The sequence below is a fragment of the Saccopteryx leptura genome, chromosome 4 (assembly GCF_036850995.1).
Source record: "Saccopteryx leptura isolate mSacLep1 chromosome 4, mSacLep1_pri_phased_curated, whole genome shotgun sequence".
Lineage (NCBI taxonomy): Eukaryota > Metazoa > Chordata > Mammalia > Chiroptera > Emballonuridae > Saccopteryx > Saccopteryx leptura.
Window position 1 is genome coordinate 156358586 of NC_089506.1, and position 13051 is coordinate 156371636.

General features: G+C 43.2%; 1 protein-coding gene across 1 annotated transcript; it reads right to left on the reverse strand.

The window, feature by feature from the left end:
* Positions 1 to 10223: 10223 nt before the first annotated feature.
* On the reverse strand, positions 10224 to 12642 carry LOC136404270 (zinc finger protein 596-like). Its single transcript, XM_066383641.1, has 2 exons — positions 12528 to 12642; positions 10224 to 11062 (listed from the first exon to the last, which is right to left on the reverse strand). Exons 1-2 carry the CDS (start codon positions 12640 to 12642, stop codon positions 10224 to 10226), a joined length of 954 nt encoding a protein of 317 aa, XP_066239738.1.
* Positions 12643 to 13051: the final 409 nt, after the last annotated feature.

Genomic DNA, 13051 nt, shown 5'->3' on the forward strand with positions numbered 1-13051 from the left:
TAGTTCCTTGTTTGGGGTTCTCTTTTGAGAACTCAAGGGTATAGAGGTCCCCAGCCAAGGTTTTAATGAATTGACATATATACAGCTTTCAATGGAACTAGGGCAAGATAGAATTTTTTTTAATTTTTAATTTATTGTGTTTACATGGATTCAAGTGTCCCACTGAATATAACTCCCTCACTCCCACCCCTGTATCCATTTCTATACCCCCTTTACCTCTTTACCCCTAACTTCCTCCCCCTTCCCTCTAGGATTTGCTATCCTGTTAGCTATATCTCTATGTTATGTAATATAGTTTCAATAATGCCTTAACTTTCTCTAATTTCATCCCCTTATCCCCCATCCCTCTGATTGCTGTCCCTCTGGTCCCTGTGACCCCTTCTCTGACTCAATTCTGTTCCTCACTTCACTTTGTTCATTAGATTCCACACATATGTGAGATCATATGATATTTGTCTTTCTCTGCCTGGTTTATTTCACTTAGCATAATATTCTCCAGGTCCATCCATGCCATCACAAAAGGTAAGATTTCCTTCTTTTTTATGACCCCATAGTATTCCATTGTGTATATGTACCACTGCTTTTTAATCTACTTGTCCACTGATGGACACTTGGGCTATTTCCAGATCTTGGCTATTGTAAACAATGCAATGCTGCAATAAATATGGGAGTGTATATCTTCTTTTGAATCAGTGATTCGGTATTCTTAGGATATATTCCTAAAATTGGGATAGCTAGGTCAAAAGGACATTCCATTTTTAATTTTTTGAGGAAACCCTATACAGTTATCCACAGTGGCTTTACAAGTCTGTATTCCCACCAGCAGTGCAGAAGTGTACCCTTTTCTCCACACCCTCTCCAGGACTTACTATGTGTTGTTTGTTAATGAGCGCCATTCTGACTGGTGTGAGGTGATATCTCATTGTGGTTTTAATTTGCATTTCTCTGATGATTAGTGATGTTGAGCATTTTTTCGTATGCCTATTGGCCATCTGTATGTCCTCTTTAGAGAAGTGTCTATTCAGTTCTTTTGCCCATTTTTAATTGGATTGTTTACCTTCCTGATGTTGAGTTTTAGGAGTTCTTTATAAATTTTGGTTATTAACCCCTTACCAGATGTATTGATGAATATGTTCTCCCATTGTGTGAGTTGTCTTTTTACTTTGTTCATGGTGTCTTTGGCTGTGCAAAAGCTTTTTAGTTTGATAAATTCTCATTTGTTCATCCTGTCCTTTAATTTCACTTGCCCATGGAGAAAAATCAGCAAAAATATTGCTACGAGAGATATCGGAGAGTTTACTGCCTATGTTTTCTTCCAAGATGTTTATGGTTTCATGACTTACATTTAAGTCTTTTATCCATTTCGAGTTTATTTTTGTGAGTGGTGTAAATTGGTGGTCTAGTTTCATTTTTTTTTTTTTTTTTTTTTTGCAGGTAGCTGTCCAATAATAAATGGTTTTCTCAACACCATTTATTAAAGAGACTGTCTTTACTCCATTGTATGCTCTTACGTCCTTTGTCAAATATCAATTGACCATAAAGGCGTGGGTTTATTTCTGGGTTCTCTGTTATGTTCCATTGGTCTGTATGCCTGTTCTTATGCCAATACCAAGGTGTTTTGATTACAATGGTCCTGTAGTATAACTTGATATACTACAGGAAGTGTGATACCTCCCACTTAATTATTCATTTTCAAGATTGCTGAGACTATTTGTGTTCTTTTTTTGGTTCCATATACATTTTTGGAATATTTGTTCTATATCCTTGAAGTATGCTATTTGTATTTTAATAGGAATTGCATTGAATTTATAGATTGCTTTGAGTAATTTAGACATTTTAATGATGTTTTTACTTCCTATCCATAAACACAGTATATGCTTCCACTTGTTTGTATCTTTCTTAATTCCTTTTATCAATGTTTTATAATTTTCTGAGTGCAAGTCCTTTACCTCCTTGGTTAAATTTACTCCTAGGTACTTTATTTTTTTGTTGTTGCAATAGTGAAGGGGATTGTTTCCTTAATTTCTCTTTCAGACAGTTTATTTTTGGTGTATCAAAATGCTACTGATTTCTGATAGAAACAATCAGAGTCCGAAAGACCAGTGTAACAGGCTTTAATGAAAGGAAACCTGCCGGGCTGTCTCATAAGGGAGAGCAGCCCCAGCTACAGACTTAGGTCACGTTTTAAGAGTTAGGTTAGGGAAGTAGGAAGGGTGGTGGGGCATTTGCTGATTGGCTGCCGCTATCGCTGGGCGCAGTGGTGCTTTCCACTAGTTATGGATGTTTGTACATTTTTAACCGTCAGCAGTTTCAACTGTACATCGGACATTCCTTTGTGGTTGGTCACCTGCCACAAACCCTGAAACAAAACTCGTGCCGGCGGGGATAAAGAAATGAAACCTGCCTGACCTGTGGTGGCGCAGTGGGTAAAAGCATCGACCTGGAACACTGAGGTTGCTGGTTCAAAGCCCCGGGCTTCCCTGGTCAAGGCACATATGGGAGTTGATGCTTTCTTCTCCTCCCTCCCTTCTCTCTCTGTCTCTCTCTCTCCAAAATGAATAAATAAAATTAAATAAAAAAAAAAAAGAAAAAAAAAGAAATGAAACCTAAGATTCCCGATTATTTGATATATTTATATATAAAAATGAAAGAGAATGATTCCCAGAGAGGATGGAGATCATCATCTTCTGTAACTTCTTCCTGCTGAGTAGGGTTGGTGAAGGGTTATGGCCTCTCTAAGGATTACTCTCAGTGGGGGTTCATAGGTTAGAGAGGTGTGTGGATGGTTTCCTGCTGGGTATAGTGTATTTACAGGGGTCCAGATTTTTCTGTTTCATGAGGGCAGGTTTCAGGGTTGGTGTGTAGGGCTAGGTAGATTTCTCCAATTTTCTGATTGGCGAAGGCCTGCATGCGGTTCTGTGAGAAGCTAGTAAACAAACTAAGAGGCAGGGTCCAAAAGCTAGAATAATAAATAGGAGAGTGAGTGGACCAATGAAAGGCAATAGCCAAGACACCCAGTTTGTGCGAAACCACTCATGATTCGGTTTGTTTTTCACGAATTCGCTGGGCTCGTTCCTTTAATTTGATTGCCACGTCTCTAACTAGCCCTGACTGGTTAAGGTAAAAGCAACACTCTTCTCCCAAAAAGACACAAATACCTCATTTGTCTGCCATTAAGAGATCAAGTCCTCAGTGATTTTGTAGCATGATAGCGGCTAGGGAATCAATTTGATCTTGGAGTTTTACTAGGGTGGAGGCAATTTCTTCCAGGGAGTTTTCAAGGTCTTCAGAGAGAGAGAGTGTGGTAATAGGATAGGGCAGTGGCCAGTCCCTCTGCCCCTAGACCTACTCCTGTAGAGATTCCTAAAGCAACAAGAAGAGGGATTACCTGTACAGCTCGTTTGGTCCTTATATTGATGGGTAGTATACTAAGAATGGGAAGAGACTCATGGGGTAGGATTAGGTTGATATTGGGGTGAGATAGACTAGGGTACAGGTTCCCGTCCAATTAGTAGGCAGACACATATAGGTGTTGATCCCACACAAGTAGAAAGCCCCTGATTGGGTATGGCAGGCTGAGAGGTGAATAGAGATTAGATGGACAAGGGGTCAGTTTCGTCTGTCCGGCTCTGAACTCCAGACTGTCAAAGTGGAGGAAAGTGCAGCCTCAACTAGGGGGAGACATGGTTAGATGCCAGTTTTGAGCATTGCAATCGTGTGGTAGGGCTAGTGAGCCAGGGATATAGCCGTGTGTTTGGATAGGAGCATTTATATTGTGAAGCTGTAAGAGTAGGGGGTCCTGTGAATCGAATGGGATTAGAAAATAATCTGGTTTGCTTCTGGGGAGACTTGATAGTTAACTTGATGATTCTGATGGTCTTTGGAAAATTAGGTGGTTATTGTGGTGTTGCAGAGGTTAGAAGGGAGGTGACCAGCTGGGATGTCACCCTGAGCCCTGAAGCATAGGGGAGCAGGTGAAAGGAGAGGGGTATTTAAAGTGACTGGTCAGCCTGACCAGGCAGTGGCGCAGTGGATAGAGTGTCGGACTGGGATGCGGAAGGACCCAGGTTCGAGACCCCAGGATTGCCAGCTTGAGCGTGGGCTCATCTGGCTTGAGCAAAAAAAAAAAATGCTCACTAGCATGGACCCAAGGTCACTGGCTTGAGCGGGGGGTCACTTAGTCTGCTGAAGGCCCGCGGTCATGGCACGTATGAGAAAGCAATCAATGAACAACTAAGGTGTCGCAACGAGAAACTGATGATTGATGCTTGTAAAGCCAGTCGCCAGGGCTACCATCACGGCTGACCGGCCCATGCAGGTTTGCATTGGATTCGGACAGTCGGTTAAGAAACAACGGAGCCAAAAACTGATGGGCCAACATCTTTAATCCTAGCTTGCACCCGGTGGGCAAGTAAAAACACACACTGGGCTCCAAAACCCAGTCACATTCAGGGCTCACAAAGCTACTGACTTATCCGAGTTTCCTAGAATCAAAGGTTTCTAGCTCACCAGACTTTATTCACCTCTGGTCCCCATCTCCTTCCTTCTCCCTGCACAAACTCTGCACAAACTGGCTTCTCACTCAACACTCTGCCATCTTGGCTGCTTCTCCTGGCCAAATGGCCTCTTTCTGCTCTCCTCTCTGCTCTCTCTAATGATAATCTCAGGAACCAAGAGAGCAAGCTCTCATTTTGCCCCCATTATATAGTGTAGAAATCAAAACCTCTAATCCAATATACAAAATAGGGAAGTCTCTAATACAAAGTCACATATCAGAGACATGATGGGATTGTACCACCCCACATCAAAAAGGGTGGGAAAGGCTTAATCCCAAAACCAAGCCCCAGGCTACAAGGATTCTGCCTGCCCACAGCCCACAGAGACACACATTAATATCACCTGGGCGGCAGCTTCCATGTGGGCAGCGCCATCTTTAACAAAGTGAGCATAATCTATTTTATCTGCCCAACAATGCTTCTCATCTCTCTCCGTTCCTGTCTGTCTGTCCCTATCTATCCCTCTATCTGACTCTCTCTCTGTCCCTGTAAAATAAATAAATAAATAAATAAATAAATAAACAAACAAATAAAAATAAAGTGACTGGTCCTTGAGCAGGAGAGGTTTTAATTTCTCTAGCTGGGAATAGTAGGTTTAGTATGGCTTGTTTGCTCAGTAGGCAGCTGAGGTGGGGTAATGTCCTAGGAGAGTGCTGGCTCTCTCACAGCAGGCAGATTCTCTCCCCTTTCTGAATCTTGTACATAAGAGTGGTGTGAAGGAGGTGAGGAATAGGGAGAGCTGAGTAACCTGAAGATGACATGGACAGACCTATCCAGCAGTCAGCTGTATAGGAGGAGTTAGTCTTGATTATGAGATTTTAAAATAAGATTAAGAGAGCTTTCTAGATGTGAGGATTCCAAGAGGGAGGGTATGGGGGCAGAGGATACCTTTAAGGGTAAGGAGATAACAAGGAATAGAGCAAGCTGGGATCTCCATCCTGTCTGCTGTCAGAGGGTAATAGTAGTTACTCACAGCTCAGGCTGTTCTTCTGGGATTTTAATTAGTTTGACCTTGGTGGGCCCTAAGGGTGAGCAGGCATATCTGGGCGGTGATTCAGGCAGACTGGAAGGATCATCCATAGGCATGTGTGGAGATGGAGCTTCCGTTTTCTTTAACCTGGAGACATGAAACTAGAGGGCCTTTTCCTGGAGTTTTGCTGCTGTGGAGTGATGAGGAGAACCTTGGTATTCACTATGCTGGGTGGTAGAGGTAAATTTATAACATAATTGGGCAGGTTTGGCTGGCCGAGAAGCAGTAACAGGGCCCACTCTGGGGATGGGAGGTGAAAGGAGAGAGAGGCTCTGAATTTGGAGACTAGAATCCGGCCTAAAATAGGCATAGGGCATTGAGGCAGGAGGAGAAAAGAGTGTGCAAAGGAGACACCACGTGTAAAGCCAGAAGCCAGGGCCAGGGCCACCATCAGAGCAGCCCAGCCCATGCAGGTTCGCATTGGATTCGGACACTTGGTAAAGAAACAACGGAGCCAAGAACTGATGGGCCTTCATCTTTAATCCTAGCTTGCACCCGGCGGGCAAGTAAAAACACACACTGGGCTCCAAAACCCAATCACATTCAGTGCTCACAAAGCCACTGACTTATCCGAGTTTCCTAGAATCAAAGGTTTCTAGCTCACCAGACTTATTCTCCTCAGTTCCCCATCTCCTTCCTTCTCCAGCGTCAAACTGCACAAACTGGCATCTCACTCAGCACTCCACCATCTTGGCTGCTTCTCCTGGCCACATGGCCTCTTTCTGCTCTCTGCTCTGCTCTCTCCTCTAATGATAATCTCAGGAACCAAGAGCGCAAACTCCCGCTCTGTCCCCATTTTATATTGTAGCTTCACAACCTCTAATCCAATATACAAAATAGGGAAGTCTCTAATACAAAGTCACTTCTCTGAGGCATGATTGGATTGTACCACCCCACATCAAAAAGGGTGGGAAAGGCTTAATCCCAAAACCAAGCCCCAGGCTACAAGGATTCTCAACACACATTAATATCACCTGGGCGACAGCCTCCATCTTTAACAAAGTGAGCATAATACATTTTATCTGCCCAACACCATGTATTAGACAAGGCAGTGGATTCATGGCAAGTGGGGAGGAAATAAGACCATCAACACCCGCAGCAGAGATCTTCAAAGGATGAGCAGGACCCGAATATTTGGGCAAGGCAGAGTAAGTGGCCCCTGTTTCTATAAGAAATGAGATCGGCTTACCTGCCACTTGGATGGTTACCCTAATAGGCTCATCCATGGGGACATGAAATAGGGTCAGTGGCCCTGGGCACCTTCAGTCTTCAGTGGCAAGTCCCAGTAGGCTGGGCAAGGTTAGGTTGTAGGCAGTCGGTAGGGGTGGAAGAACCCTCCCTTGGAGGAGTGAGGGGGCAGTTTACCTTCCAGTGTCCCTTTTCCAACAGCGAGGGCAAGGCCCTGGTGGGGCTAAGGAGCCAGACAGGCTTTTTGCCCAATGACCTTCTTTTCCACATTTGAAGCTGGGCCCCAATGGAGTCTGATGAGGTTCCTTAGGGGCGTTGGAGCCTTTAAGGATGGCTGCCAAGAGCTGGTATTTTGCCTGATCTCTTTGGGCTCTGTTTGCCTCTTGATTATTATAGACCTTTAAAGTCATGCTCAGGAGATCTCATTGAGGGGTTTGAGGGCCCTCCTCTGCCTATTTTTGTTTCTTGAGATGGCAGGGAGTTGTCAGCATAGAGGGGAGGAAGAGGAAGCAGACGGATGGACAGTGTGAACAGCTGGATGGAAAGAAGGAGGGTCTGAATCTGCAGGAGGAGGATAAGGTTGAGGTGCTGGTGGTGGCACCACATGGTCAGAGGGGTCAAAAAGATCAGAGCTTAGAGGAGAGTTGGAGAAGACGGGCGAGAAGGGGTTCTTGTTAAAATTATTTGGTAGGTTGAGCAAGAGGAACAGAGGGAGGTCGAGATTGGAGAAAGAAGAAAGCCTGTACATAGGTGATTTCTGAGGACTTCTTTGTCTGGTGGCAAAATTATTTAGATCTGAGTGTATTGTAATTGAAAGTAGTTTATATTGGGGCCACGCGGTAGGTCCCCATGATAGGTAAAGGAAGTAGGTTGGAGTTGGGGAGGAAGGAAGAGCATCCTTCTTCTTCCTCTTCCAACTGTAGAAAGAAAGGGGAAGAATTGTAGTGGTCATCACCCAGAGGTTTCTTGGCCAGGTTCCTGGGCTTCCAAAAACAGTCATAGTAGACAAGAAACCCCAAGGTCTACTTCCCCAGATTTTTAGGGTGAGAAATTTGGAAGAGCGCCTACCAGAAGAAGGGAAGGTGAAGAAGGATCCCTAATTCTGATCCAGCAGGGGTTCAGAACAGGGTCATGGAGCCGGCCAATCTACTCCTGCTCACAGGACCAAGCAGAATCAGGGAGTAAGCCCAGAACAAGCTGCCGCTGTCCACCGCTTCCCTGGTAGTAAGCTTGGGTGAGAGCTGGGGGATCGTCCAGGCAACCAAAGCCCCATCCCGGGTTTCGGCACCAAATGATAGAATCAATCGGAGTCCGAAAAACCAGTGTAACAGGCTTTAATGAAAGGAAACTTGCCGGGCTGTCTCATAAGGGAGAGCAGCCCCGGCTACAGTCTTAGGCTACATTTTAAGGGTTAGGTTAGGGAAGTAGGAAGGGTGGCGGGGCATTTGCTGATTGGCTGCTGCTATCGCTGAGCGTAGGGGTGCTTTCCACTAATTATGGATGTTTGTACATTGTCAACTATCAGCAGTTTCAACTGTACATAGGACATTCCTTTGTGGTTGGTCATCTGCCGCAAGCCCTGAAACGAAACTCATGCCGGCAGGGTTAAAGACATGAAACCTGAGAATTTCTGAATATTAATTTTATATTCTGCCATTGTGCCGAATTCCTTTATCAGGTCTAGTAGTTTTTTGACTGAGACTTTAGGGCTTGCTATGTACAGTATCATGTCATCAGCAAATAATGATAGTTTTAATTCTTTTTTTCCAATTTGGATGATTTTTATTTCCTCCTCTTGTCTGATTGCTGTGGCTAGGACTCCCAGAACGATGTTGAATAAGAGTGGTGAAAGGGGGCACTCCTGCCTTGTTCCTGATCTTAAGGGGATTTCTTTTAATTTTTGCCAGTAGAGTATGATGTCGGCCGTGTGTTTGTAATAGATGGCCTTTGTCATGTTGAGGTATGTTCCCTGTATCTCCACTTTGCTGAGAGGTTTGGTCATAAATGGGTGCTGGATTTTATCAAATGCTTTTTCTGTGTTTATTGATATTATGTGATTTTTATCCTTTCTTTTATGTGATGAATCACATTGATTGATTTGAGAATATTGTACCTGCCTTGCCTCCCCAGAATAAATCCCACTTGATCATGTATGATTTTTTCCATGTATTGTTGGGTTTGGTTTGCTAATATTTTGTTGAGAATTTTAGCATCTAAGTTCATCAGGGATATTGGCCTATAGTTTTCTTTCTTTGTAGTGTCTGTACCTGGTTTGCAGTGAGGATTATGCTTGCCTCATAAAGGAGCTTGGAAGTCTTCCTTCCTCTTGAATTTTTTGAAATAGCTTGAAAAGGGAAGGTGTTAGTTCTTCTTTGAATATTTGGTAAAATTTGCCTGTGAAAGTCTCTGGCTGAGGACTTTTGTTTGCTGAGAGTTGTTTGGTTTTTTTTTTTTTTTTTCAGCTTAAGCACAGGTTTTATTATTCAAATATTAGCTAGTATTGCTATATTTACAAGTTTTAATTTCTTGCAAAATTATGCTTTATTATTGCCTGGTCATTTTACTTTCATACAATTTATTCCACAAATTATAATTAGATAATTTCTGAAAGTCTCCATTCTTTGCAGAGTTGTATGTTAAAGGATTCATTTACTAAATTATCACGCGCACACTCGTATTTTCTGATAGAACATGAACCTGAAATTGTCTCTGCTTTGATACTTAGATGGCTGTCTCCTCAGGGGGGGACTCTTCAGGTTGACTAAGCAGTTTGATCCTGAAGGACTTGCCTTCCTGACGCTGAGTGTGTTTGTACAGTGTGAGCCCTCACATTCAGCACAGCCTTGTTTAGGAGCAAAACGTTTCTGCTGATTTTACCCTGAATGACCCCAATGGGGGGGACGGTTTGTGAGAAGTCCTTGGTTTTCCTCCAGCCATGTCTCCATCTGACCCCGTGTTACTGTTAGTTCTCTGAGATTCTGGTGGATATGAAGCCTGGTACTGGGCTGAATATTATTTTAAGGGTGATCATGGACTTAGGGTTTCCCTCATATGAAGTTTGTTCATATTACGAATATATAATAAATGAAGCATTACAGGTTATCTTCTCTGCAACTATTTTTCAACTGCCTTCCCAGTCTGGAGTTGTTGCTGTCACCATCTATATGAGAACACTTACAGTGAGTCTGTGTGACAGCAGAACAGGAGTGAAGGCTGTGGCATTTGGGGACCATCCCTACGGCTGCACTCATATATAAAATGCTTTCTGGACTGCGTTGTATGACGACAAGCAGATCTGTCATGTTGCTTGCAGTGTTTCTTCAGTGCGTGTGTCTGCTGGTGCTTTCTAATGCTAAAGCTATGATTGGTGTTTCTTCCACAGTCTTGTCCTCTGTAGCGCCATGTCCTTCCAGGTCAGAATGTCTCTGAAGGCTTTCATGATTTCCTTTCTAGTGTTTGGTTTTCTCGTGCCATCTAAGGGCAAAGGGATGTGTGAAGTCTCTCCCGCACAGCCGACAGGCATATGGCTGCTCTCCAGTGTGGATCATCTCGTGCCGTCTAAGGTTATTCTGTTGAGTGAAGGTGTTCCCACACTGCTGACATTTATATGGTTTCTCTCTTGTGTGCGTTCTGTTATGCTGCCTAAGTTCAGAACCCTGATTGAAAGCCTTCCCACAAATGAGACATATGTGTGGTTTCACTCCAAAGTGGATTCTCTTGTGCTGGCTAAGGTTAGAGCTATGACTGAAGGCTTTCCCACACTGGTGGCATTTGTAATGTTTCTCCCCAGTGTGGATCACCTGGTGTTTTCTAAGGTATGATCTTTGATTGAAAGCTTTCTTACATATGTGACATTCAAATGGCTTTTCTCCCGTGTGAGTTCTCTCATGTTGTCTAAGGTAAGAACTTTGACTGAAGGCTTTCCCACACTGCTGGCATTTATACGGTTTCTCTTTGTCGTGCATCCGATTGTGGTTTCTCAGGTCAGAGTCTTGTACGAAGGCGTTACCACAAAGATGGCATTGAAATGGCTTCTCTACAGTGTGAATCATCCTGTGTTGTTGAAGTTTAAAGAAGTTGCTAAAGACTTTCCCACATACATGACATGCATTTGATTTATCTCTGGTGTGAGTCTGATTGTGTGTACTGAGGGAGGACTCTTCACTAGGTGATCTTCCACACTGCTGGTCGACCTCAGGTTTCTTTCCCACGTGAGTCAATGAACACTGTGTCAGGGCACATTGATGAGCAGATTCAATACTCAGTTCAGTGCATTCATTAAGACCCTCTGGAGGGTGAGATCTCCGCCACAGAGAACAGGTGACCGACGCTCTCCAGCATCACATCTCTGTATAGCTTCCTCTGGGATGCGTCCAGCAGGGCCCACTCTTCCTGGGTGAAGTCTACAGCTATATCCTGGAAGGTCACTGACTCCAGTATCTCCATGGTCGATATCTCAGTTACCAATAGTGTTTCTCTTGGTTTTCACTCACAGATGGTCTAAGCACAAAGCAGGCAAATCAGAGCCCAACCCTGCAGGAGACGGTAAAGGCAGATGGATGCTGAGGTCAGTTCCACAGAGCAGCCGGTTCCTCTTTTTCCAGTGTCCCAACGGTTTAGTTTCTTCTCCTAGGAACAAATGCCTGCTGAGAGTTTTTTGATAAATGTTTTGATTTCATTTGTTGTAATCGGTCTGTTTAGGTTTTCCTGATTTTTCCAGATTGAGTTATGGAAGATTATAAATTTCTAGGAATTTATCCATTTCACCTAAGTTGTCCAATTTTTTGGCATACAGATCTTCATAGTATTTTCTTTCAATCCTTTCTATTTCTGTGGTGTCAATTGTTACTTCTCCACTTTCATTACTAATTTTATTGATTTGAGTTCTCTCTCTTTTTTTCTTCCTGAGTCTGGTTAAAGCAGTGATTTTCAACCTTTTTTGAGCCGCGGCACATTTTTTACATTTACAAAATCCTGGGGCACACCACCTACCAAAATGACACAAAATGACACTCTAACACAGTACATATTATACATATAGTTAATAATATAGTTTCTAAATGTATTTATACTCACTTAGTGTGAAACCTGGGCCTGTTTCAATGAACACAAAAGGGATATCCCGACAGGAATGGTAGAAAGACACACATGAAGCTCTTCCTCAACAGTTCTCAGTCTCTCTCTGTTTTTAATTTTTTATCCTAGTCAAGCTTGAAAAGCTCAGCTCACATAGATATGTGGTTGAAAACGGGAGCAATATCAAAATAGCTTTGTTGGCTGGAATGGGGAACTCCTTGGCAACAGATAACCAAAAACTGTCCAAAGGAAGATCAGCAAACTTTAGCTTTAAACCACAATCTTGTTTCAGTTCAATGAGCTCCTCTTGCTCCTTTAAAGTCATGTCCTTTCCAGCAATGGATACTGAGCTGTATGGGTACCTAACCCAGTCAAGGCATCTGTGAAGGCTGAAGAGAAATAAAATGACAACATCTTCTCAAGAGTTTTCAAATGTCTGCCAATCACCTCGCACATTGCAGCAGTGTTGCCATCATGCTGTTTCTTGGTGAGCGGGAACATCTCAAGGTTGCCATGCTGCACATGTTGTTGCCAGAGCTGCACCTTTAAACAAAATCCATTCATTTTATCAGTGCTTGTAAGCAGGTTTTCATTTCGGCCTTGCATCCATGTGTTCAGTTCATTCAGATAATGAAATATATCAGCCAGGTATGCCAGTTTTGCACACCACTCATCACTTGCAAGCAGCTTTGAGTAATCGGACCTCTCGCTTGTCAGAAATACTTTAAGTTCCTCTCGCAACTCATACACATGGGTCAGCACTTTGCCACACGACAGCCACCGGACCTCCATGTGGAGCAATAAGATTTTATGTTCCACTCCCATTTCTTTACACAAAGACACAAATAAGCGACATCTTAAAGGTCATGTCTTCACAAGTTCATTATGCTCACAACATCATCCAACATAGGAGCTAGATCTGCTGGTAAGGTCTTTGCAACGAGGACCTCACGGTACAAAAAACAGTGCGTAACAATAACATCTGGGTTTCTTTCTTTCTTTTTTTTTTTTTTAAATAAATTTTTATTAATGTTAATGGGATGACATTAATAAATCAGGGTACATATATTCAAAGAAAACATGTCTAGGTTATCTTGTCATTAAATCATGTTGCATACCCCTCGCCCATAGTCAGATTGTCCTCCATCACCCTCTATCTAGTTCTCTGTGCCCCTCCCCCTCCCCCTAACTCTCTCCCTCC

Bases quoted from the DNA above. Each gene is read 5' to 3' on its own strand.
- LOC136404270 (XM_066383641.1), bottom strand. From the start codon at position 12,642: ATGGAGGTCCGGTGGCTGTCGTGTGGCAAAGTGCTGACCCATGTGTAT. The intron at 11,063-12,527 runs GTGATGAGTGGT...CTCACCCTCCAG, and splicing joins TTACTCAAAGCTGCTTGCAA to AGGGTCTTAATGAATGCACT.